This window comes from Miniopterus natalensis, chromosome 2, assembly GCF_054644295.1.
Source record: "Miniopterus natalensis isolate mMinNat1 chromosome 2, mMinNat1.hap1, whole genome shotgun sequence".
In the NCBI taxonomy this organism is placed as follows: Eukaryota; Metazoa; Chordata; class Mammalia; order Chiroptera; family Miniopteridae; genus Miniopterus; species Miniopterus natalensis.
The window spans coordinates 95,079,378-95,101,793 of NC_142082.1; the positions used below are offsets into that span (position 1 = coordinate 95,079,378).

The 22,416-nt window shown below is 37.7% G+C and overlaps 1 protein-coding gene across 4 annotated transcripts in view; it reads left to right on the forward strand.

The window, feature by feature from the left end:
• The window catches only part of MICU2 (mitochondrial calcium uptake 2), a 119,852-nt gene that overhangs the window by 41,372 nt on the left and 56,064 nt on the right, over positions 1-22,416 (forward strand). For all 4 annotated transcript variants that reach the window (XM_016212905.2, XM_016212907.2, XM_016212906.2 and 1 more), the window contains exons 3-4: positions 17,903-17,934; positions 18,044-18,119. In XM_016212905.2, the coding sequence (XP_016068391.1) occupies positions 17,903-17,934; positions 18,044-18,119 (108 nt within the window). The remainder of the gene's footprint in view (positions 1-17,902; positions 17,935-18,043; positions 18,120-22,416) is intronic.

The window sequence follows — 22,416 nt, forward strand, 5'->3', positions numbered from 1 at the left end:
TTTTCATTTTCATTCTTCTCAAGGTATTTATTTTCTAATAGCCCTTGTGTTGTTTAATTTCTACATATTTGTGAATATTCCAGTTTTCCCTCTTACTCATTTCTAATTTCATTCCACTGTTATCAGAAAAAAATGCTTTGTATGAGTTCAGTGTTTAAATTTATTGAGATTTGTTTTTTAAGCTATTTTATGGTCCTGGAATGTTTCATGTGCTCTTTAGAAGAATGTATGTATATCCTGATACCCTCAGGTGAAGAGTTCCATATTGGTTTACAGTGTTTGAGTTCTGTGGTTCCTTGTTCTATTCATTGGTAAAAGTATTGAGGTCTCTATTATTGTAGAACTGTCTTCTTTGTTCAGTTTTGTCAGTTAGGCAGGATTTTAAAAAATACATAAAGAGTAAGGGTTCATTTGTTTTGTATTTATATCCCTGTGTACCTAAAAGGAAGTCTGCAAAGATATTGGCCAAATTGCTAATAGTTCGCTCTTGCTTGTAAAATTATCAGTTTTTATATTTTCTTTTTTGTTCTCGTAACTTTCTAATTCATTTGCAACAAGTGTTTATTTTTTGTATGAAAAAGAAAAAGCTATAGGAGCATTCATCATGTTGACTGATGAATCTCAGAGGGGAAGGGGGAAGGGTGGGCGGAAAGAGATTAACCAAAGAACTTATATGAATATATGCATAACCCCTGGACACAGACAGTAGTGTAGTGAAGGCCTGGTAGGGGCAGTGGGTACAGGGTGGAGGGGGTAATGGGGGAAAAAGGGGGACATCTGTAATACTTTCAACAATAAAGATAATTTTTTTAAAAATTTATTGAAATCTACATTCGAAAGGTAAAAGTACCATGAAGAGCCAATTACACAGGTGTTTTTAAATAAGAACTGAAAGATTAAAGTTGGTGGTGCACAGGCAAGCTAAATAGCCATCTCAGATGATGAATAAAGAACAATTAAATTTATTAAAAGGGGAGGATGGGGATATCCAAAGGGAAGGGCTACACAGCACTGAGCCAAAGGGTATTGGGTCCATGATGGCAGCAAAAATATACTTGGTACAGTGAAACAAGGAAGAGCATAGAAGCAGCAACAGGAGAACCTAGACTGGGCTGCTTTGGCTCACTGAGAAGTCAGAGAAAGAAGGGGATCCTGGAGACAGGTTCCGGGCCTTGGAGACAGGTTCAGGGGGTAAGCCCAGGACAAGCTGCTGCCCACTGCTCCCCTGGTTGCAAGTCTCATGGGGTCCCCTCCAGGGGAGGATGGGGGATGGAGATGGCGCTTGTCTGCTCCCTTAGTGGGGAGCGAGCACTGGGTCCTTTGTCCTGAGCATATTTATCTCTTTCTTGAAGGTGGGAATCCTATGGGAGGTCTCAGGGGAGTGTTTCCATAGAACATTTATCAGCTTTGCAGGTGTGCCCCTTCTGGGTCGTGGTCTCCACTGATTGGTCGGTGCCAGGACACGGAGTCATCCATCAATGTATCTGGTCCTGAGGCAGCCAGGGCACCACTTGTCTGGTTTTGCTGCTTATCTGGACTTGGAGCTGAAATACAACTGACACCTAGATATTATCTTTAGGGAGGAAATGCCCAGGAGGTCTAAACCTCATGACCAGTGATAGGCTAGGGGAGGGTAGTTTGCCTTGGGGACAAGGTTCTTGTTTTCCCAGTTTTGCCCCTTACTAGGCATCTGGGGCTTCCTGCCCTGATGAGTTTCTGTACCCAGGTTTCTGTAGTTGGCCGATCTAACAAGAACATTAACCAAGAATGAAAATGTAGTATCATGAAATTCGGGAAATGTTTGGTCAGTAGTGTTGGTATTCCAGAAAGGTCAAGTGGGATGATAACTTGAGAAGAGGCTGTTGGATTTGGTCACTAGCTTCATTCATTTGGACTCTTGGTAAATCAGTTTCAAAAGATTGGTGAGCAGGTAAAGAGAGAATTAGGGGGGAATGAAAATGACAGGTACGGATTGTTTTATCCTCAAAATTCTCATTCTAAAAGGTACAAAACAGAGGATGATAGTGTGAGAGAGAAAAATAATGAAAGAAGTCTTTAGAAATAATTTATAGCAAAACAGTTCTTGGTTATCAGAAATATCTATAGTGTGTTCTGTACTGTAATTTATGTTCATTTTTTATATTAGGGTTTCAAGTGAAGACTATAAAAACTTGATAACATCCTCAAAATATTAACATCATAACTTTAAAAATAATATGTATTAATGTGTTTTCAGGCAGTCCAGTGGTTTGCTCCTTTGACTTTCATTAAACATTTGTATTTTCTTCCTCATATATAACATCTCAGCTAGTTACTCTTGGTGTTAATGTCATCAGAGAATTTCCCCCCTTTATGTTTTTTCAATTGAATCTAATTTTTCTTTACTCTATTTTAGCCACAGTCCCAAGCTGTTCTTATAAAGTTCAAAGTTTACATGGTCTTTTTCTTTGTTTCATTGTTGTTATTTTTATGCAACCCTTGATTTAATCAAATTAGGTTCTTATAATGTTTCCACCTTTATTATTCGTTGGAATGCAGCTAAACTCTTATCAGAAGGCACTTAGCTAAATCAAGAATTCAGTAATTTTGCAGACCAAATAATACATCCTTTATGCATATAATGTGCTTCATCTTCATTTTCATTATGAATAAGAATAATAATAATCTTGGTTGCATTCCTACGGATCATGATGAACAGCAAAACAAGGGAAAAAAGACCCAGCCCAGTGACCTAGGATCTTCATGTGTAAACAGAAAGAAATAAAACAATCTGAGACTTACTAGTTCCTAAACTTAATTTACCTGGTATTTATATTTCTGGACATTTTGCAAATAATGCACTTTATTAATATTAATTGTAATTGATGAGGCTTATTTAAGCCATCTCCCCAGGCTGCTCCCAGTGATGCTGGCTCCTCGTTCTCCTTTGATGCTACCTAACCTCTGAACATACCCACTCCACCACTTGTGGATTATGGTTTTAGTTTAATTCCTTGAAAGCTTTTTCCCCAACATCCAGAAGCCCTTTTATAATATAAATCCCCTGAAGAGTGAGGTCACAGTTTAGCTGTCTATTTATTAACCTCTTAGTAACAGCCAAGAGCAAGCAAAAATGAGTCACAGAAGATATGTCAGGGAGGGTCTGGGAAGAGAGGAATATACCGAGTGGAAAGATACCACAGGAATTCTGCCCCGTGCTGGTCTTCACTGTCCTTTCCTCTCTGTATACTGCATGCCCTTACTTATACTTACAATATAGATTGTGTTGCAAATAAATAAGAAATTCAGATTAACACATGTGCATTAACAGTTTACTCTGAAAAGGGTTATAACTAGGATGACCACAGAATTTATTATGGTACTTGTACCAAAGTTGCTTGCATGAGTCCAGGTCTTTGTGGATTTATCTTGGACTTTTGAAATTCCACAAATGAATCTTAAATTTTAAAATTACTACAGTTAAAACATACAGTTCTTGCCCTGGCCGGCTTGGCTCAGTGGTTAGAGTGTTGGCCCTCGGATTGAAGGGTCCCTCGTTCAGTTCCAACCCGGGGGCACCTACCTCGGTTGTAGGCTCCCCCCGCAGTTTGGGTGTGAGCGGGAAGCAGCTGGTCGATGTGTCTCTCACATCGATGTTTCTCTTTCCCTCTCTCTCCCTCCCACTCTCTCTGAAAAAGCACTGGCAAAAAAAAAAAAAAAAATATGTTCTTATCTGTGCCAATATTATATAGCTATTTGATGCAGGTCTAGTGTCCTAATTTCTGTTTTTTTTCCTGCTCTGTAAAATTTGGTGTCATTTCATTCTTCCTAATCAAATGTGATAACACAGAATTTCCCAAACTCGCTTGGTAGAAAATTCACTTGGGCACTTGTTAAAACTCTCAAGTTCTGTCCCTGCCTTCCTAATAATCTTCATTCAGAAGGTACTATTTAAGGCCATGAAATCAGTCATTAGCACTCTCCCTCTGTATTTTTAACAGGCACCTCTTGGTGATTGTTGTAATCAAACCAGTTTGAGAAGTACTTAATAAATGTGAAGGTGCCTTACAATGTGTTGCATTATTGTAATTGAGGTAAAGAGTGGCCTATGGGAGTCAGCAGGCCCTGGAGTCAATTCTGTCTCACCAAATTAGCCCTGTTATGACCTGGGGTAAGCTCCCAGACCTCGCCTGACTCTGTTTCTAGATCCTTAAAATCACAGTGTCTACCTCCTATGTTGTTAGGATGATTAAATTAGAGGGTGTGGGGAAAGCCTGTAGCAACTATTGGTTATAATTAATATTCCCAAGTAAAAGACTAAAACTAAAAGATTAAAGCCTTTAACCCACAAAATCCATATTAAGATCTCATCAGGTAAACATTAGCAACTAAGTAATTTAAGTTTAAAAATAACACTTTTTTACTTAGAAAATCTATGTTCATTTTAGAAACTTAAACATTACAAAGTACAGAGCAGAAAATGTCAACCATAATTCTAATACCACCATCCAGAAGTAACCAGCATTAACACACAGATATTATAACCTGACTTTTTCCGTTTAATGCATATGAGCAGTTTTCCTTATCAGATATTTTTCTAAAATATTTTTATGATGACACAGTTCTGTTTTATTTATATGCCATAATTTGTTAGAACATTTAGGTTTTCTATATTTTTCATTATAAATAATATATAGTGAATATAGTTTTTCATAAATCTTTAAATAACTGATTATTTTATAGGACTTTTTAAAAAGTATTATCATAAAATATGAAGTTTTAAGACTTGAAGTATATTGCCAAATTGCCTGATAAATGTAGTAGTAAATTGCCTGCTAGGATGTACTTGTTTCTATTTTTTCCTTAATTGGAAAATTTATCACAGATTTTTTTAAAATAATAATTTGTCTTATTACATTTTTTTTCATTTCTTTCTTACTATCATTAAATTAATTAAAAGAAAATATATTTTTCTATGGATTTCTAGAATTAGAGGAAGAGCCAAGCAACATTCAGTTTCAGTATAGGCTCTCAACCCATTTTGATACATTTCTTTTGAACACCTTTCTAAGTCTATCTTATTAACTCAAAACTATGGCACAGAACTCACCAAATTTCCTTCTATTTGAATTTTTTCTCCAGTAGCATCTCTGAAGTTTTTAAACTTGGATCCTTTTTTGGGTAGTACAAATTACATAAGCTTTGACTTTTTTTTTTAATCCTCATCCGAGGATATTTTTTTCCACTGATTTTCAGAGTGGATAACAGTGGGGGAGGGGGAAGAGAGAGAAACATCGATGTGAGAGAGACAGATTGATTGTTTGCCTCCTTCCCACACCCCTATCAGGGCTGGAGGTCGAATCTGCAACCCAGATACGTGCCCTTCACCGAGAATTGAACCAGAGACCCTTAGGTGCAAGGGCTGACCCTCTAACCACTGAGCCATGCCAGCCACGCAAGCTTTGACTTTAGAATCACTCCTTTTAATAGCTGAATAATCCAGAAGTAATCTCTTCAGTAACTCTATTTCACCCATCAGGTGGGTATAAGAACAGTATCTGCCACATAGGGTCATTTTGAAGATTAGATGAGATAATTTATAGAAAGTGCACACATAACCCCTAAGCCTACTTTATCCTCTAGTCCCTCTGCTAATGCATAACAGCATTAGGGTCTCTATTCTTGACGCTATTCCCTACCTGCACAATGCCAGGCACAAATGTTTATTGAATAGGTTAATAAATAAATACACCAATCAAAATAAATTATTATATAACAAAATGATGAGTTATAATTCATACATTTATTAAAATTTTTGTTAGTTATGTCTCGTGTAACAGGCATTGTGTTAGACCTTGGGGATATAGTGGTGAATAAAAGACATACTGTTAATTGTATTAATAGAATTCACAATCTAGTAGGAGTCTGGGTAATAGTCCTAAGTGTGGCAAAGTTTCAGCACAGTGATCAGTGAGCACTGCAGTAATCAGGATTTTACAACAGTTTGAGAAGAGTGGGTAGAATTTCTTAAGTGAAAAGCGGAAGGGTGAATGCTCCATTGAGGGGATAAATCAGTTAAGGTGCTGTAGCAGACTATATTTCCAAAAATGGTAGCAACAATATTTCTGGTCCCAGACTGGCTGTTCCAGAACTTTACCATCAAGAAATGGAAGTCCATGTCCCCTCCCCTTGAACCTTTGTGGCTGCCTCAACTCATGGAGCATGATTTATGGCACTTTTTTTTCCTATTAATCCTCACCCAAGGATATATTTTCCATTGAGTGTTTGTTTGTTTGTGAGTTTTTCTAGAGAGTGTGGAAGGGAAGGAGGGAGAGAGAGAAATATCCATGTGAGAGAGACATCAATTGGTTGCCTCCCACACACGCCCCGACCTGGGAGGGAATCAAACCCGTTACCCTTCTGTGCATGGGCAAGCTCTAACCTCTGAGCAACACCAACCAGGGCTCTGGCACTTTTGAGGTTAGATTCTAAAAGGCCATGTGGGTATGAAGCCACTTGCTGATCTCATTCTCAGTGGTGAAAGATTGAAAGCTTTGCCTCTGAGATCAGGAATTAGCAAGGCTGTTCACTCTCAGTACTTGCATTCAACATTGTAGTGGAAGTCCTAGCCAGCACAAAAAAGCAGGAAAAGTTCTCTAACCAGGTGGTTCAGTACACCAAAAGGTTTCGGGTTCAATTCCCAGTGAGGACACATACGTAGGTTGCAGTGTTTTTCACATCATTGTTTCTCTCTCACTTCCCCTCGCTCTAAAATCAGTTTTTTTAAAGATCCTCTGTTGACGATTTAAAAAAAAAAAAAACAACAACAAGAAAAAGAAATAGACCTGCAGATTTAAAAGGATCTGACCTTGTTCAGAGACATGATTACGTAGGAAACCCCAAAGCATCTACAAATAATATAACTACAAGAACTTAATGAATGGGTTCTCAGGGTTGCACAGGATATAGCATCTCTGTGAAAATCAGATTTATTTCTTTATGCTAGAAACCTCCAATGCATCATAAGTGTCTACAAGCCACAGCCTTCCACTTTGTCCTACCTGCTCTAGCAAATTACCGGATCACCTACACAAAAAATATAACTTTCTGCCACCAAAACTACTTGCATAGCCACTCAGCCTCTCCTTCTCACCACAAGAGAAGATACTGAAAGAGAAGAAACTTACATGGCCTTCTCTCATCCCACCTCAGAACTTATTCACATACTATTCCCAGAATGCTATTAACCCCACTTTTCTGAGCTCATTCTACTAGAGTCTCCTCCCTTATCCACAAGGGATGCATTCCACGATCCCCAGTGGATGTCTGAAACCAGGGATAGCACCAAATTCTGTACATACTGTTTTTTCCTATACACACATACCTTTGATAAAGTTTAGACTGCTCTTCTGTTTTGGGGACCTTGTTAAGTAAAATAAGGGTGACTTGAACACAAGCACTTTGATCATGTGACAGTCAATATGATAACTGAGATGGCTGCTAAGAGACTAACAGGTAGGTATGTCTTCAGTGTGGAGACACTGGATAAAGGGATGATTCACATCTCTAGCAGGACAAAGTGGGACTGTGTGAGATTTTATCACGCTACTCTGAACAGTGCACAATGTGAAATTTTAGGAATTATTTCTGGAGTTTTCCATTTAATATTTTTAGACTGTAATTGACTGCGGAAAGGGAAATGGAGGGATGGGAGTGCATGCTTCAGGTGTTAACTTAAGCATCCTTATTCTAAGAAGCTTTCCCTTACCTCCCCTTCTCCATGTTATTTGGTTTCTTAGCTGCTTTATTTACCCCTTTTATCAGTTTTCAAACTAATCTGTTGTGTATTATGTTCTTACTATTTCACAGTGCTTATGGCTGCAAAAAAGGGCACTTTTTTTTTTTCCTTTCAAAACCATTTAATTGTATCTCAAACAAAATTGACAAGAAGGCCAGTTTTAGGCATTTTAGGGATCACCATTTTTCTTCCTCTAAAATAAGCTTTCTTCCTCTAAAGTAAGAGATACCAATCAGGTCGTATCTCTTACTCTCACTCTTTATTCCAGCACAAATAAACAAGCCAAGCCACTATGCTTTGTCTAAAGGAAATAACACAATGAACTTGTCCCTTTTTTCTCCAGTTATCACTTTTTTTTAGTGATATTAGTTCAGTTGTTTTGATAATGTGTCATTTTCTGCTTTGATTTCCATACTTGTGACTGAATTCAAACAAGTATTGGAGGGTTCAGCTCTGTCTTATACTAATTCTAATATTAATGCCAAGTTTATATTTTTATGCAAAAGATATGAAATGATGGAAATGTCTCTGTTTAATTTTTGTGTGTCAAAAGTCCACTTACCTCCAATATAAGGAAATTGAATTAGATACCATTAATAATGTTTTTATAATTAGGATTATCAAATAACTTGACTTTGGCTAAAAGCAAAGATTTATTTGACCTGTAATAACACTTAATATGTATTAATGTAGTTTTGTTTATTTTAAGTGTTAAAATGGCTATTTGTCTATAACAAGATGTGTTTGTTCCTGGGTTTGCTTAAGAACTCTCTACAAACAGTAAAAAATACATGGTAGAATCTCTAGAATAGGTGGAGACCTTTAAAAATGTTCTATTTCTTGAGCCAAAATTCCATCATAGTGCTGGAAAATCTGTATCTCCCTGCCAAGAAAAGCCACAGTGTATCATCTATTCTTTCATATTGTACAATAAAACTTTATAACCTCAACTCTAAGTCTATCCTTTTTGCTGTTAAGTTTTCCCCCCTTTCTGTTATTTCCATATATGAGCGTATGAATATATATGAAATAGCTATGAAAATAATGACTGAGTTTTTTTTAATTATATTTTTATTAATTTCAGAGAGAGGAAGGGAGAGGGAGAGAGAGATAGAAACATCAATGATGAGAGAGAGTCATTGATTGGCTGCCTCCTGCACACCCCTTTTTGGGAATCGAGCCTGCGACCCAGGCATGTTCCCTGACCGGGAATCGAACCAAGATCTCCTGGGTCATAGGTCGATGCTCAACTGCTGAGCCACGCCTGGCCAGGCAAGACTGAATTTTTTATGCATATGTAAGTAGAAATACCCAAAGAAAGAGAAGCAGGAGTCCCCTCCCCCCACCCCCCACCACCCACCCCCCAAAGAAACAGATGGAAAAACCTGAAGGAAAAATTAGGTTATTTACAGATGGGTTTTATCCTTATATAGAAAAATGTGACCAAAAATACTTAGGTCTGTTGACTATGTCCTGTGTTGTTACTGCTTCTCATGTAGCAGATCTGACCATGGGCCTCTGGCCTGGTGCTTTGGTCTCTCTCCTGGTACAGCCCAGAAACAACTAGTACAAGACTGGGCATGCCTGGGTGAGATGACCACCTACTTTAAAAATCCTACCAGCCCCTTCTCTTACTCAGGATAAAGTTTAACTTAGAAGAGAGAGGAAGTAAAAGAGAATAGATATTCACTCATGGTAGGTGTGCCTTATCTTTTTCTAAATCTAAAAGTGAAGTTTAAGATAGTGACCCCCAAACTTTTTATCAGCAGAGATAATTTCTTTTTATTTTCTAATTATTGATTCTATTTTGAAAATTTTTTTTACAAAGGTTTCTCCATTTTTATAGAAGTATCAAGCAGAATTTGTAGTCAACATGAACTAACCAGTGTTATCATTTCGTTACAGTCAAAAGCAAAAAAACTGCCTCTATGATCATATCATGCTTAACTGTTCAGTTCTGTGAAGCTTTCTGAAGTGTTAAACTAGTCCACAGGTTCCCACTTTAATGGAGCTCAGGGTGTCAACACCTGTTTTTGAAAAATCTGTGTGAGAAAGGAAACTCTGCAGTACACATATTATGACCTAATTCCTCTTGCCTTTTGCTGGCCCTAACTATTTTGTTTGTAAAATGGGATAACAGTTTATGAACCACTGAAAGGCAGGGATCTGAATAAGAAGACATTCTGGACTCTTTTCTAATTTTTATTCAGTTATTCATTCAACAAATATTTAAATGCTAAGCACTGAGCTGTGTAAAGGTAAGACACATATAAAATGTCTGCCTCAATAGGGTTTTACATTTAGTTCTTAGTTATATTCTAGTGTTATGTTATTCAGTTAGCTCGTGCCTTTATTGTTTTATTTCACTCACAGAGTATTGAATTGTATTGGCTCAAGTGTTTGGCATCATCAAGACTTCCAGCTGCAGGGAAGCAAATGTCACCTTCTTCACTCAGTTTCAAGTCAAAGGATTTCTTTTTTTTAACCATGCGTGTTCTTTTTTTATTAATTTATCTTTATTGTTAAAACTATTACAGATGTCCCCCTTTTTTCCCTATTGACCCCTCCTACCCTGCACCCCCCCCCACTCAAGCCTTCCCCACACTATTGTCTGTTTCCATGGGTTATGCATATATGCATATAAATTTTTTGGTTAATCTCTCCCCACCCACCCCTGCCTTCCCCATGAGATTTCTCAGTCTCTTCCATGCTTCTATACCACTAGATCTGTATTGTTCATCAGTTTATCTTGTTCTTTAGATTCCACATATAAGTGAAATCATGTGGTGCTTGTCTTTCTCTGCCTGGCTTATTTCGCTTAACATAATACTCTCCAGGTCCATCTATGCTGTCCCAAAGTGTAAGAGATCCTTTTTTATAGCTGCATAGTATTCCATGGTGTAAATGTAGCACGGCTTTTTTATCCACTCATCTACTAATGGGTACTTAGGCTGTTTCCAGATCATAGCTATTGCAAATAATGCTGCTATGAACATAGGGGTGCATAAGTTCTTTCTAATTGGTGTTTCAGGATTCTTAGGATATAGTCCTAGAAATGGGATCACTGGGTCAAAAGGCAGCTCCATTTTTAATTTTTTGAGGAATCACCATACTGCTTTCCATAGTGACTGCACCAGTCTGCATTCCTACCAGCAGTGTACTATGGTTCCCTTTTCTCCACACCCTTGCCAGCACTTGTCATTTGTTGATTTGTTGATGATAGCCATTCTGAGAGGTGTGAAGTGATACCTCATTGTGGTTTTAATTTGCATCTCTCTGATGATTAGTGACTTTGAGCATTTTTTCGTATGTCTCTTGGCCATCTGTATGTACTCTTTGAAGAAGTGTCCATTTAAGTCCTTTGCCCATTTTTTAATTGGATTGTTTGTCTCCCTTTTGTTAAGTTGTGTGAGTTCCTTATATATTTTGGATATTAACCCTTTATCAGATGTGTCATTGGCAAATATGTTCTCCCATACAGTGGGTTCCCTTTTCGTTTTGGTGATGGTTTCTTTTGCTGTGCAGAAATTTTTTATTTTGATGCAGTCTCTTTTATTTTCTCCTTTGTTTCTCCTGCCCTAGGAGATGTATTGGCAAACATACTGCTACAAGAGATGTCTGAGATTTTGCTGCCTATGTTTTCCTCTAGGATTTTTATGGTTTCATGTCTTACATTTAAGTCTTTCTCCATTTTTTTATTATTGTACATGATGTAAGTTGGTGGTCTAGTTTCATTTTTTTGCATGTAGCTGTCCAATTTTCCCAGCACCATTTATTGAAGAGACTGTCTTTTCTCCATTGTATATTCCTGCCTCCTTTGTAAATATTAATTGACCATATTGTCATGGGTCAATTTCTGGGTTTTCTGTTCTGTTCCACTGGTCTGTGTCTGTTCTTGTGCCAGTACCTGGCTGTTTTGATTACAGTGGCTTTGTAGTATAACTTGATATCTGGTAATGTGATCCCTCCAACTTTGTTGTTCTTTCTCAAGATTGCCATGGCTATTTGGGGTCTTTTTGGTTCCATATAAATTTTCAGAGTGTTTGTTCTAGAGCTGTGAAATATGCTATTGGTATTTTAATAGGGATTGCATTGAATTTATAGATTGCTTTGGGTAGTATGGACATTTTAATGATGTTAATTCTTCCAATCCATGAACATGGTATATTTTTCCATTTGTTTATATCTTCCTCTATTTCTTTTTTCAGTGTCCTGTAGTTTTCTCAGTACAGATCTTTTACATCTTTTGTTAAGTTTATTCCTAGGTATCTTATTTTTTTAGTTGCAATGGTAAATGGGATTGTTTTTTAGGTTTAGAATACTACATCAATTTCATCAGTTGTTATTGGCCTATTCATGTTTTCTGATTCTTCCTCATTGAGTTTTGGAACATTTTATGTTTCTAGGAATTTGTCCATTTCACCCAGGTTGTCCAATTTGTGGGCATATAGTTGCTCACAATATTTTCTTATGATTCTTTGTATTTCTGTGGTGTCAGTTGTTATATCACCTCTTTCACTTCTGATTTATTTATTTGGCTCCTCTCTCTTTCTTTATTGGGATTCTGGCTAAAAGTTCATCAACCTTATTTATCTTTTCAAAGAACCAGCTCTTGGTTTCGTTCATCTTTTGTATTCTTTTTTTAGTTTCTCGTCATTTATTTCTGCTCTGATCTTTGTTATTTCCTTCCTTCTACTTCCTCTGGGCTTTTTTTGATGTTCTCTTTCTAATTCATTTAGTTGTAGTGTTAGATATTTTTTTAGAGGTTTTTCTTGTTTCTTGAGGTATGCCTGTAATGCTGTGAACTTCCCTCTCAGGACTGCTTTCATTGTGTCCCAAAGGTTTGCGGTTGTTGTTTATTCATTTTCATTTGTTTCCAGGAAGTTTTTTATTTCTTCCTTGATCTCATTGGTAGTCCATTCAGTGTTTAATTCCATGCTATTTAGCCACCATGTGTTTGAATATTTTTAAATTTTTTTATAGTTTTCTATTTCTAGTTTCATGCCACTGTGGTCTGAGAAGATGTTTGGTATGATTTTAGTCTTCGTGAACTTATAGAGACTTGTTTTGTGTCCTAACATGTGCACTTAAGAAGAATGTATATTCTGCTGCTTTGGGATAAAATGTTCTGTAAATGTCAATTAAATCCATTAGATCTAGTGTGTCATTTAAGGTCTGTGTTTCCTTGTTGATTTTTTTGGTCTTGATGATCTATCCAGTAATGACAGTGGGGTGTTAAAGTCCCCCGCTATGATTGTATTGATGTTGATCTCTCCCTTAAAGTCCACCAAGAATTTGTTCATATATTTAGGTGCACTTATATTGGATGCATATATGTTTATAAGGGTTATATCCTCCTGTTGGATTAATCCTTTTATTATTATACGGTGACCTTCTTTGTCTCTTGATATGGTCTTTATTTTGCAGCCTGCTTGTCAGAAATAAGTATTGCTACCCCAGCTTTTTTTCATTTCCATTTGCTTAGAGTATTGTTTTCCATCCCTTTACTTTCAGCCTGTGTGAATCTTTTGCTTTGAGTTGGGTCTCTTGTAGACAGCAAGTATATGGGTCATGTTTTCTTATCCATTCAGCTACCCTATGTCTTTTAATTGGAGCATTTATTGTTTACATTTAAGGTTATTATTGATATATACTTATTTAATGTCATTTTTTCCCTTTATTCCCCCAGAAGGGGTTTTAAGCATTTCCTCTGTATTCCAAACAATAATCCCTGAGAGTATTACTCTTATAATGCCCTCCTATGAGCTATTCTCCCTTCCCCCACCAAACTGTGCCCAGCAGGGGGTACCTGGGTCTTCAGTGAGCTGAACGGAAGGGGTTTGTGCTCCTAGCCTGCAGGAGAGGTAGGTGTGCTCCACCTCTCCTTTCCCAATTCTGGTTGTCTGACCTCATAGGATGCTCGGTTCAGACTCTCCACAATATAGGCACAAATCCCTGCTTTCACCGGTCTGTCTCTCCATTGTAATCCAGGAAGGTGGATGCCGTGGGGTGCCATCCAGTGATCAAAAGCAAAGTAACACACAGGCAGAAAACCTGCTTTGCGAGGATCTGGCACCCTTACGCCTCGGATCCAAGCAGGAAGGGTTACAGAGTCAGCCCTACACAGGTCTCCTGCACAGCTAGCTGATCTCAGCAAAGCTGAGGAAGCTCCACAAGCTATCCTGGCCCTCTTCAGAGCAGGTGAAAAATCCTTGATCCACCCCACCAGCAGCTGCAGTCTTTCTCTGTTGGCAGGAGGTCTCCCTTCCCCTTCCCTGTGCTACACAGTTTAAATGCTTTCTGGGGCTCTATACAATGCCTTACAGGAAAGCAGAGGGTCCCTTTAGGTCACTGCTGTGTGCAGCCCACAGGCCTCTTTCTATTCTGAAGCCACACACTGCTGGACACAGCCTTTCCTGCGGTTAGCACCTGGGGTGAATGTCACCTACCTGGGCTGCCATCATTAGGCACATTCCTCCACCGGGAAGGCGCTCTGACATCTTCTCACACCCAGACTGTTACCCTGGCTCCCTTTACCTCCTGTGCATGGGCTGTCCTTGCCTTCTCCACCGCTCAGGGTTTGAGATCCCTGCTTTTGGGTGCCAGTCCAAACTCGCAAGGGGAGGGAGCTTTGCAGCCTCTAACTCTCGGGCCTCAGCACTGGCTTCAGGGGGAACTCCCCCTTCCCATGCCCCCCCACTTACTAGACTCTAGGATGTTTTTCTTCAGTGCTCCTTAGTAGAAATATGCCCAATTAGCTATATTTCTGTTGTTTTTCCAAGCTGGCTGCACAGTATTTTAGCTGTAAATCCAGTCCATGGCTGGAAGCAAGGGCATTCAGCCTCTTGTTAAGAGTGCCGTCATCTTTTCCTATGTCACCACAAGGATTCTTAAAAGACTAGAAAGGAATCTTGCTATGAAGCAGATATAAGACTGCTTAGAAATAATCTTATTTCTTAGAAATCATCCATACTGCCACCTGAAGATGTCACCTTCTAGATGTCAGTTATTACTTCCTAGAACACTTCTTCAGCTAGGAACAAGGATCAATCTCTCTTTAAAACACTGATGAGACTGCCCGACCAGTGTTGCTCAGTGGTTGAGTGTCGACCCATGAACCTGAAGGTCACCACTGGTCAGGGCACATGCCTGGGGTTTCAGGCTCTATCCCCAGTAGGGGGCATGCAGGAGGTAGCCCATCAATGATTCTCTCTCATCATTGATGCTTCTATCTCTCTCCCTCTCCCTTCTTCTCTCAGAAATCAGATTTTTTTAAAATGAAAGTACATTTGGTAATGAATAATTTGTGACATAACTTTAAAAAAAGCAGTGTAAGACATGTGAAGCATGATCAGTTTCTCTTCTTTTTTTCCTTTTTTTTTTTTGGTTAATTCTCACATAAGGATATATATTTTTTCCATTGCTGTTCAGAGAGAGTGGAAGGGAGGAAGGAGGGGGGAGAGAGAGAGAGAAACATCAATGTGACCAGGGGCAGGGATTGAACCAGCAACCCGGGTATATGCCCCTGACCAGGAATCGAACCCAAGACCCTTTGGTGCATGGGCACCAAACCATTGAACCCCACAGGCCAGGGCATGGTCAATTTCTTAAGTTAATAAAATATGTAAATATAGGAAAATACATGTACTACATACAGACTTTTCTGGGGGTTCTTACCAGCATATTCTAAGTACACATTCACACTTAGATTTGTAAATTAAATGGTAATGTTTATCTACCTGATGATCTCATGGGATAGCACCTAACATTACAATCTAGAGTTCTTTGTCATTTGGTGACATGTAATATCAATGAATAAAAATTATCCCAAACTGGAACCTAACCTTCCAAACATGGTCATAGGTGTTTCTAAAAATTATCTAATCATATTCACAGTTAATGTTTTGATTAATAATGCAAAAATAAAATCTTGTCAGTTTACTAACATCAAATAATAGAATGTATCCCCACTAGGTTTATAGTCCCAATTAAGTATTGAAACTACAGAAAGACACGTGAACGTATTTATTTTTTTAACTTGTCACCTGAATTTTCAATATACAAAAGGAACTTCATACATATTTTAAGAGCAAGAAGGGAAGTTTGTAATGCATGCACATGGCTTATGTAAGAAACAAAACAAGACCTTTTCCAGCATTGTTCTAGCTGTATAAAATGGCTGACAACCAAAGAAGCAATGTGATAGCTTTAGAATTATAGTGGGTAAGAGGAAAATGATGTAAGCCGTAGAGAAAATGGCTGAAAACCTGAAAGAATTTTAAATCGCTGTTATCCAATAGGAAATTATTGAAAGTAACTTCACTTTAGAATGGACAGTCATGTTGGCTGGCCTTTTAAATTTGACTGCAGAGCTCTAAGCTTAAGAGAATTTTACAGGAGCCAATACACTTTCATGCTTTCTAAAACATGAAAGTGTATTTAATCAGTGAAAGCAAAAAGAGACAGATTTTAATAATTATGTGAACAAAGTCATGTTTGATAAGAATTTATAATGCAGACAACTAAACTAAGTCAAGGGTACTTACAAGACTTTATATGTCAGTGGAGAGACCTGAAGGGTAGTATGCTAAGTGAAATAAGTCAGACAGAGAAAGACAAATATCATATGATTTCACTTATATGTGTAATCTAAAAAACAAAACAGAAACAGATTCATAGATACAGGAAACATACTGGTGGTTTCCGGTGGGGGGAGGTTTGGGGCAGTTGAAATAGATGAAGTGGATTAAGAGGTAATGGGAATGTAAAATACAGCATAAAAAATATAGTCAAGCCCAGCCGGGTGTGGCTCAGCGGTTGAGCATCAACCTAGGATCCAGGAGATCAGGGTTCGATTCCCGGTCAGGGCACATGCCCGGGTTGCGGGCCGCAGCCAATCAATGACTCTCTCATTGATGTTTCTATCTCTCTCTCTCCCGCTCCTTTCCTCTCTCTGAAATCAATAAAGATATGTTTAAATATATATATAGTCAAGCCCTGGCCGGTGTGGCTTAGTGGTTAGAATGTCGGCCCTTGAACCAGAAGGTCTCAGGTTTGATTCCCAGTCAAGGTTATATACCTAGGTTGCAGGTTTTTTGTTTGTTTTTTAAATATATCTTTATTGATTTCAGAGAGAGGAAAGGAGAGGGAGAGAGAGAGACGGAAACATCAATGATGAGAGAGTCATTGATCGAGCCCGCAACCCGGGCATGTGCCCTGACTGGGAATCGAACCCCAATCGCCTAGATCCTAGGTCGATGTTCAATCACTGAGCCATGCCCGGCCGGGCTAGGTTGCAGGTTTGATCCCCAGCCCTGGTCAGGGCAGGTGTGGGAGGCAACCAATCAGTGTCTCTCTCTCTCTCACATTTATGTTTCTCTTTTTCTTTCTTTCTCCCTCCGCCTCCCTCCCTCCCTTCCACTCTCTCTAAAAATCAATGGAAAAGATATCCTCAGGTGAGGATTAACAACAACAACAAAAAATATAGTCGCCCGGCCGGCATGGCTGAGTGGTTGAGCATTGACCTATGAACCAGTAGGTCCCAATTCAGTTCCTGATCAGGGCACATACCATGCCTGGGTTGTGAGCTCTATCCCCAGTAGAGGTTGTGCAGGAGGCAGCTGATCAATGATTCTCTTTCATCATTGATGTTTCTCTCTCCCTCTCCCTTCCTCTCTCTGAAATCAATAAAAAATATACATACGTATTTTAAATGTCATTAACAAAAAAAGAATATAGTCAATAACATTTTAATAACTTTGTATAGTGGCAGTTGGTAACTAGACTTATTGTAGTGATCATTTTGTAATGTATATAATTATCAAATTACTATGGTGTACATCTGAAACTAATGGGATGTTATATGCCAATTATAACTTATGTGTCTGAGATGGGATGAGTGAAATTGAAAACAAGTCTTAGAAAGAATCTACAGTATATTTGTGTTTAGACTTTAGAATTCTCTGGTTGGTAACTTTCATTTAAAGATTTTAGCTAAAATTGCCAAACTTATTTTTTAAATAAATATTTAGGTGTTTGTTTTGTCTTTAAATTATTTTTTTCTTAATGGAAGTCGAGTTTTACCAAGGAATATAGGTACTAAGTAATGTTTCTTCTTTGCTATAGGTAAAACTTCAGTCAAGAGGCTGACAAAAAAGGTAAGCGGTGTGTGTGTAGAGAGGGGTTCTTTGTTTCTTTTTTTTCTTATGATAGGAAATGAACTTCTGTAATTTAAATTAAAAGATTTTAATATGTGTATATTTAAAGGATATTGAGGATGCATTGGCAGCAACCCAAACAACTCGCTGTGGATCAACCTTTTTTAGAGACCTTGGCGATAAAGGTAATTGTGATTTGTTGTTAAGTTTCTACTTATGTGTTTTTATTAACCAAAGCATTATTAAGAAATTATGGTATGAGATTTGCAGCTGTGTGTTAGAGAATGTATAGTAGAGGATCTACATAGAGAATGTTATAACATGGTGTTATTTATTTATTTACTTATTTTTATCCTCACTTGAGGATATTTTTTCCATTGCTTTTTCAGAGACAGTGGAAGGGAGAGAGCTAGAGAAACATTGATGTGAGAGAGACATACCAATCAGTTGCCTCCAACATGCACCCCGACCAGGGCTGGGGATCGAGCCTGCAACCGAGGTACAAGCCCTTGGCCGAAATTGAACCTGGGGACCCTTCAGTCCACAGGCCAGCGCTCTAACCACTGAGCCAAGCCAGCTAGGGCAACACTGTGTTATTTAATAGGTTTTTATAAATCATAATAAAATACTCATTAAGTAGGAAGTAACTTTGTCATACTCTGAGCAATCACAGATAAATTATTCAAGCATTGATTTTCATTAAAGCCTAGAAAGGAGAAGCAGGCAGAATATCTAAAGTAACAAGAGAAGGCCTCAAAGAGAATCCACATAAAAGAACTATAAAAGTTTTCACTATCTCATAACTGGCAAAAGGTAGTATATTCTTGAAATAAAGAAAGAATTTTACCCACCATGCATTATTTAAAAGGAAATTGTAAGTTATGGTTATTATGTATTTTTTAAACCTGAGCAGAATTCTCAATATAATACCATTCTGAAAGATGTACTGAATATAAATTACAAGACATGTTGTAAGATACATATTCTTATGACAAATGTGGTAATTTCTCTTTGGGGAACAAGGTTCTCAAAATTGTACTCATTGGCAAGTCATATTTTATAATGATTCCAGTTTTTAAATATTTCCAGAGAAGCATAGTGACAGAATTTAATCATCTCTTCTAGTGGCCCCTAAGGATTTTTTAAACAAATTTTTAAATATAAATGATTTGAAACACTTCCCTATTTGATGTGCAGTTTTGAAACATTGCTATTTAACATCATTTATTTTGCAATTAGATGTAACAAATATGTATTAAATTGTTTCTCCCATAAGTATTCTAAAGTGTCAGTAAATTTTAAAAAGCATTTTCAGAGGGCAGATGCCTAGAATGCTGTTATACAAATATCTTGCCTCTAATCTATCTTGAGAGTAAAGGGTGCTATTTTTACACTGTCTCAACTCTATGTTTATTCAAGCTTTTTATTTATGTCAGCATTTCAAAGAAAGACTGGAATTTTCTTTTTCAAACAGCCCCTCTGTGGAAAAGACATGGACTTATGTCTAGAGAAAAGAAATGTGAGGTCTCCTTTTGGCACCAAGCCCACCAATTAAGTCTAGCAATTTGACCATTTCTTCACATTGCCATATTCCTTTGAAAATTAGAAAAAAGCTATTCACTTTTCTGTGAGGCTGCCAAGGGATTAAATACTTCGTTCCTTCAACTAAGAGTGCCTTCATAGGAACATTGAATATTTTAAAGAAAAAAATTTCTGAAGACTTACTGTATAGGCTCTTTTATTAAAGAGAAGTACACCTGCTTCAAAATAAAAACAACAGAAAAGTTGGTGATGCAAAAAAAAGTCATTAAAAACATTTAAAATATATATATCTGAAGTTATTTACGGCTAAAACATGGAATTACAGTACCTGGATGTAAAATCATTACCTGCCTTTTTCTGAACAACCGGCCCTGCATGTCTGCATTACAGATGTGGTCTTCCTCCTCTGCCATCGCCTCTTCAAGTCTGTATTCCTCATTTCTGCGTTACCATAGTAACTTTACTTCCCATTGCTTCTTCCACATAAACATTTCAGATCTTTCTTATATGGCTTTCCCACTTATATCACACCTGCTTAATTAAAATTTTCACCCATCCTTCAAAGACCGTTTTTAGAATGACACTTCTGGTCATCCAAACTCAGGAAATGATTTCACATTTTTCTGAAGTCCTATAAATCTTGCTATCAGTATCTCTTAATGGCATTTAGCGTTTTCTGTAAACATTTGCATTTCAGCCTCCTGGTGTATGTCAAAATTCTATTAAGAATTTTTGCCAGAAATCAAAATTGCATCTGAGCACAGCTCTGGATCTAACTAACTACCAGTTTGTAGAACTTGTAGAAGTTAGAGGAACATGAAATGACACTACAAAGATGCAGTCATCAAAATTTTCTAGACTGTAATAAACTTTACAAGATAAATGACCAGGCTTCCTCAACAAATTAGTTGAAAGAGAGGGGGAAAAAGACAAGAGAGAACCTATAGATTAAAAGAGATTTAAGAGAGAAGGAACAAAATAAAAATTCAAAACTTCTGTGAATCAAAGTACACTATCACCCAGGCTGCTGTTGCTTAGTGGTTAGAGCGTCAGCCTGTGCACCAAAATTCAATTCCTGGTCAAGGGCACCTGGGTTGCAGGTTGGATACCTGGCCCTGGTCTGGGTGCATGCGGGAGGTAATCTATCCATATGTCCCTCTAATCAATGTTCCTTTTTCTCCCTCTCCCTCCCTCCCTCCTTCTCCCTCCCTCCCTCCACCCCTCTTTTCCACTCTCTCTAAAAGAAAAATCAACGGAAAAAATATCCTCAGGTGAGGATTAACAACCAAAAAAATAAAATTTAGAAGTGGGCAAAGTAGAATCGACATTTCTACAGGATATACAAATAGCCAATTTGCACTTGAAAGTATGCTCAGCATGACTGATCATTAGGAAAATGCAAATCACAACCACTATGAGATGCCACTTCACACCCATTATTATCGTGAAAATAACAAGTTTTGGCCAGGAAATTGTAATCCTTGCACATTTTTGGTGGAGATGTAAAATGGTGCAGCCACTGTGTAAACAGTATAGAGGTTCTTCAAAAAATTAAACATAAAATGACCATTTGATCCAGCAGTTCCATTTCTGGGTATATACCCAAAAGAATCAAAACCAGAAACTCAAACAGATATTAGTACACCAGTGTTTGTAGCAACATTGATCACAGTAGCTAAAAGATGGGAACAGATGATGGATAAACAAACTGTGGTCCATCCATACAGGGGAATATTATTGCACCTTTAAAAGGAATGGAATTCTTGCCCCTGGCAGGATAACTCAGTTGGTTAGAGAGTCGCCCCATATGCCACGGTTGTGCATTTGTTTACTTGCGGTGACTGGTGAATGCATGCATTTACTAGACCTATTCAGTGTAAATTTAAAATTACAGTAATATATATAGAAAACTTTTCTGTGAAATTAAACTTTTCATACATACTTAATTTTAATTACACAAATGTGTACATAAGTAAAAACGGGTAAACTAATTTGTCAATTTTTTAACATATGCATTTGAAAAACCTTTATTACATAACAGACTTTCGGCTTTAACAAACAGCCCTCGCCCAAATTAGTCCATTATATCGAGGTTTTACTGTATTTTACCACAAAAAAAAAAAGTGACTTGAGATCTGTCAACCAAGTGCAATGCAAGAATCTTCTTTGAATCCTGATTTGAGCACACTTAAAGTTTTTCTGAAACAGGGATGTTTGTAGCACTAATTTTAATTTGATTATATTAAGGAATTATTGATAATTTTTTCGGTGTGGTAAATATATTTGGGAGGAGGAACAGTCCTTTTAGAGATATAGTCTGAATTTTCTACTGTGAAATAATGGTATATGGGCTTTGTTTCAGATTAATTCAGTAGGCAGTAAGGGAAAGAGAGTGAGACCTGCCATGAGCTGATAATTACTGAAGCTGATATATATAATTATTCATCATGTTATTCTCCCCACTTTTGTATATGACTGAAGTTTCCCTTGATGAAGTTTTTTAATTGTGTAGTTTGTTATGCCAAACTCATGATCCAGAGGGAAATTCTTTTTATCTTACTAAAAAGCTACAAGTTATAAGATATTGCTTCTATATTATTGTGATTTTTTTCATGGCAAGCACATAAAACCTCACACCATTTACTTGAGTACGTAAGGAAGTTTGTTTTGTGGCCAGACAGCTAGCTTCAGTGATACCCAGTTTAATCCAGCACTCAGCATCACCAGTGTTTATCCTCCAGGCCTGCCAGTTAAAGACTGGCTCCATTCTTGGGCTCTAAACGCTGAGCTCTGGCAGTTCCAGGACTCTCTCCATAACCTCACATCCTAAGTGAAACAAATTTCACATCCTCAAAGCCCAGGGAGAAAGATGAAGTGAATGTTCCAGCCTTCTCTGCAGAAATCCCACTCAGCTTGGCCCAGCACAGGTCACAGCTCATC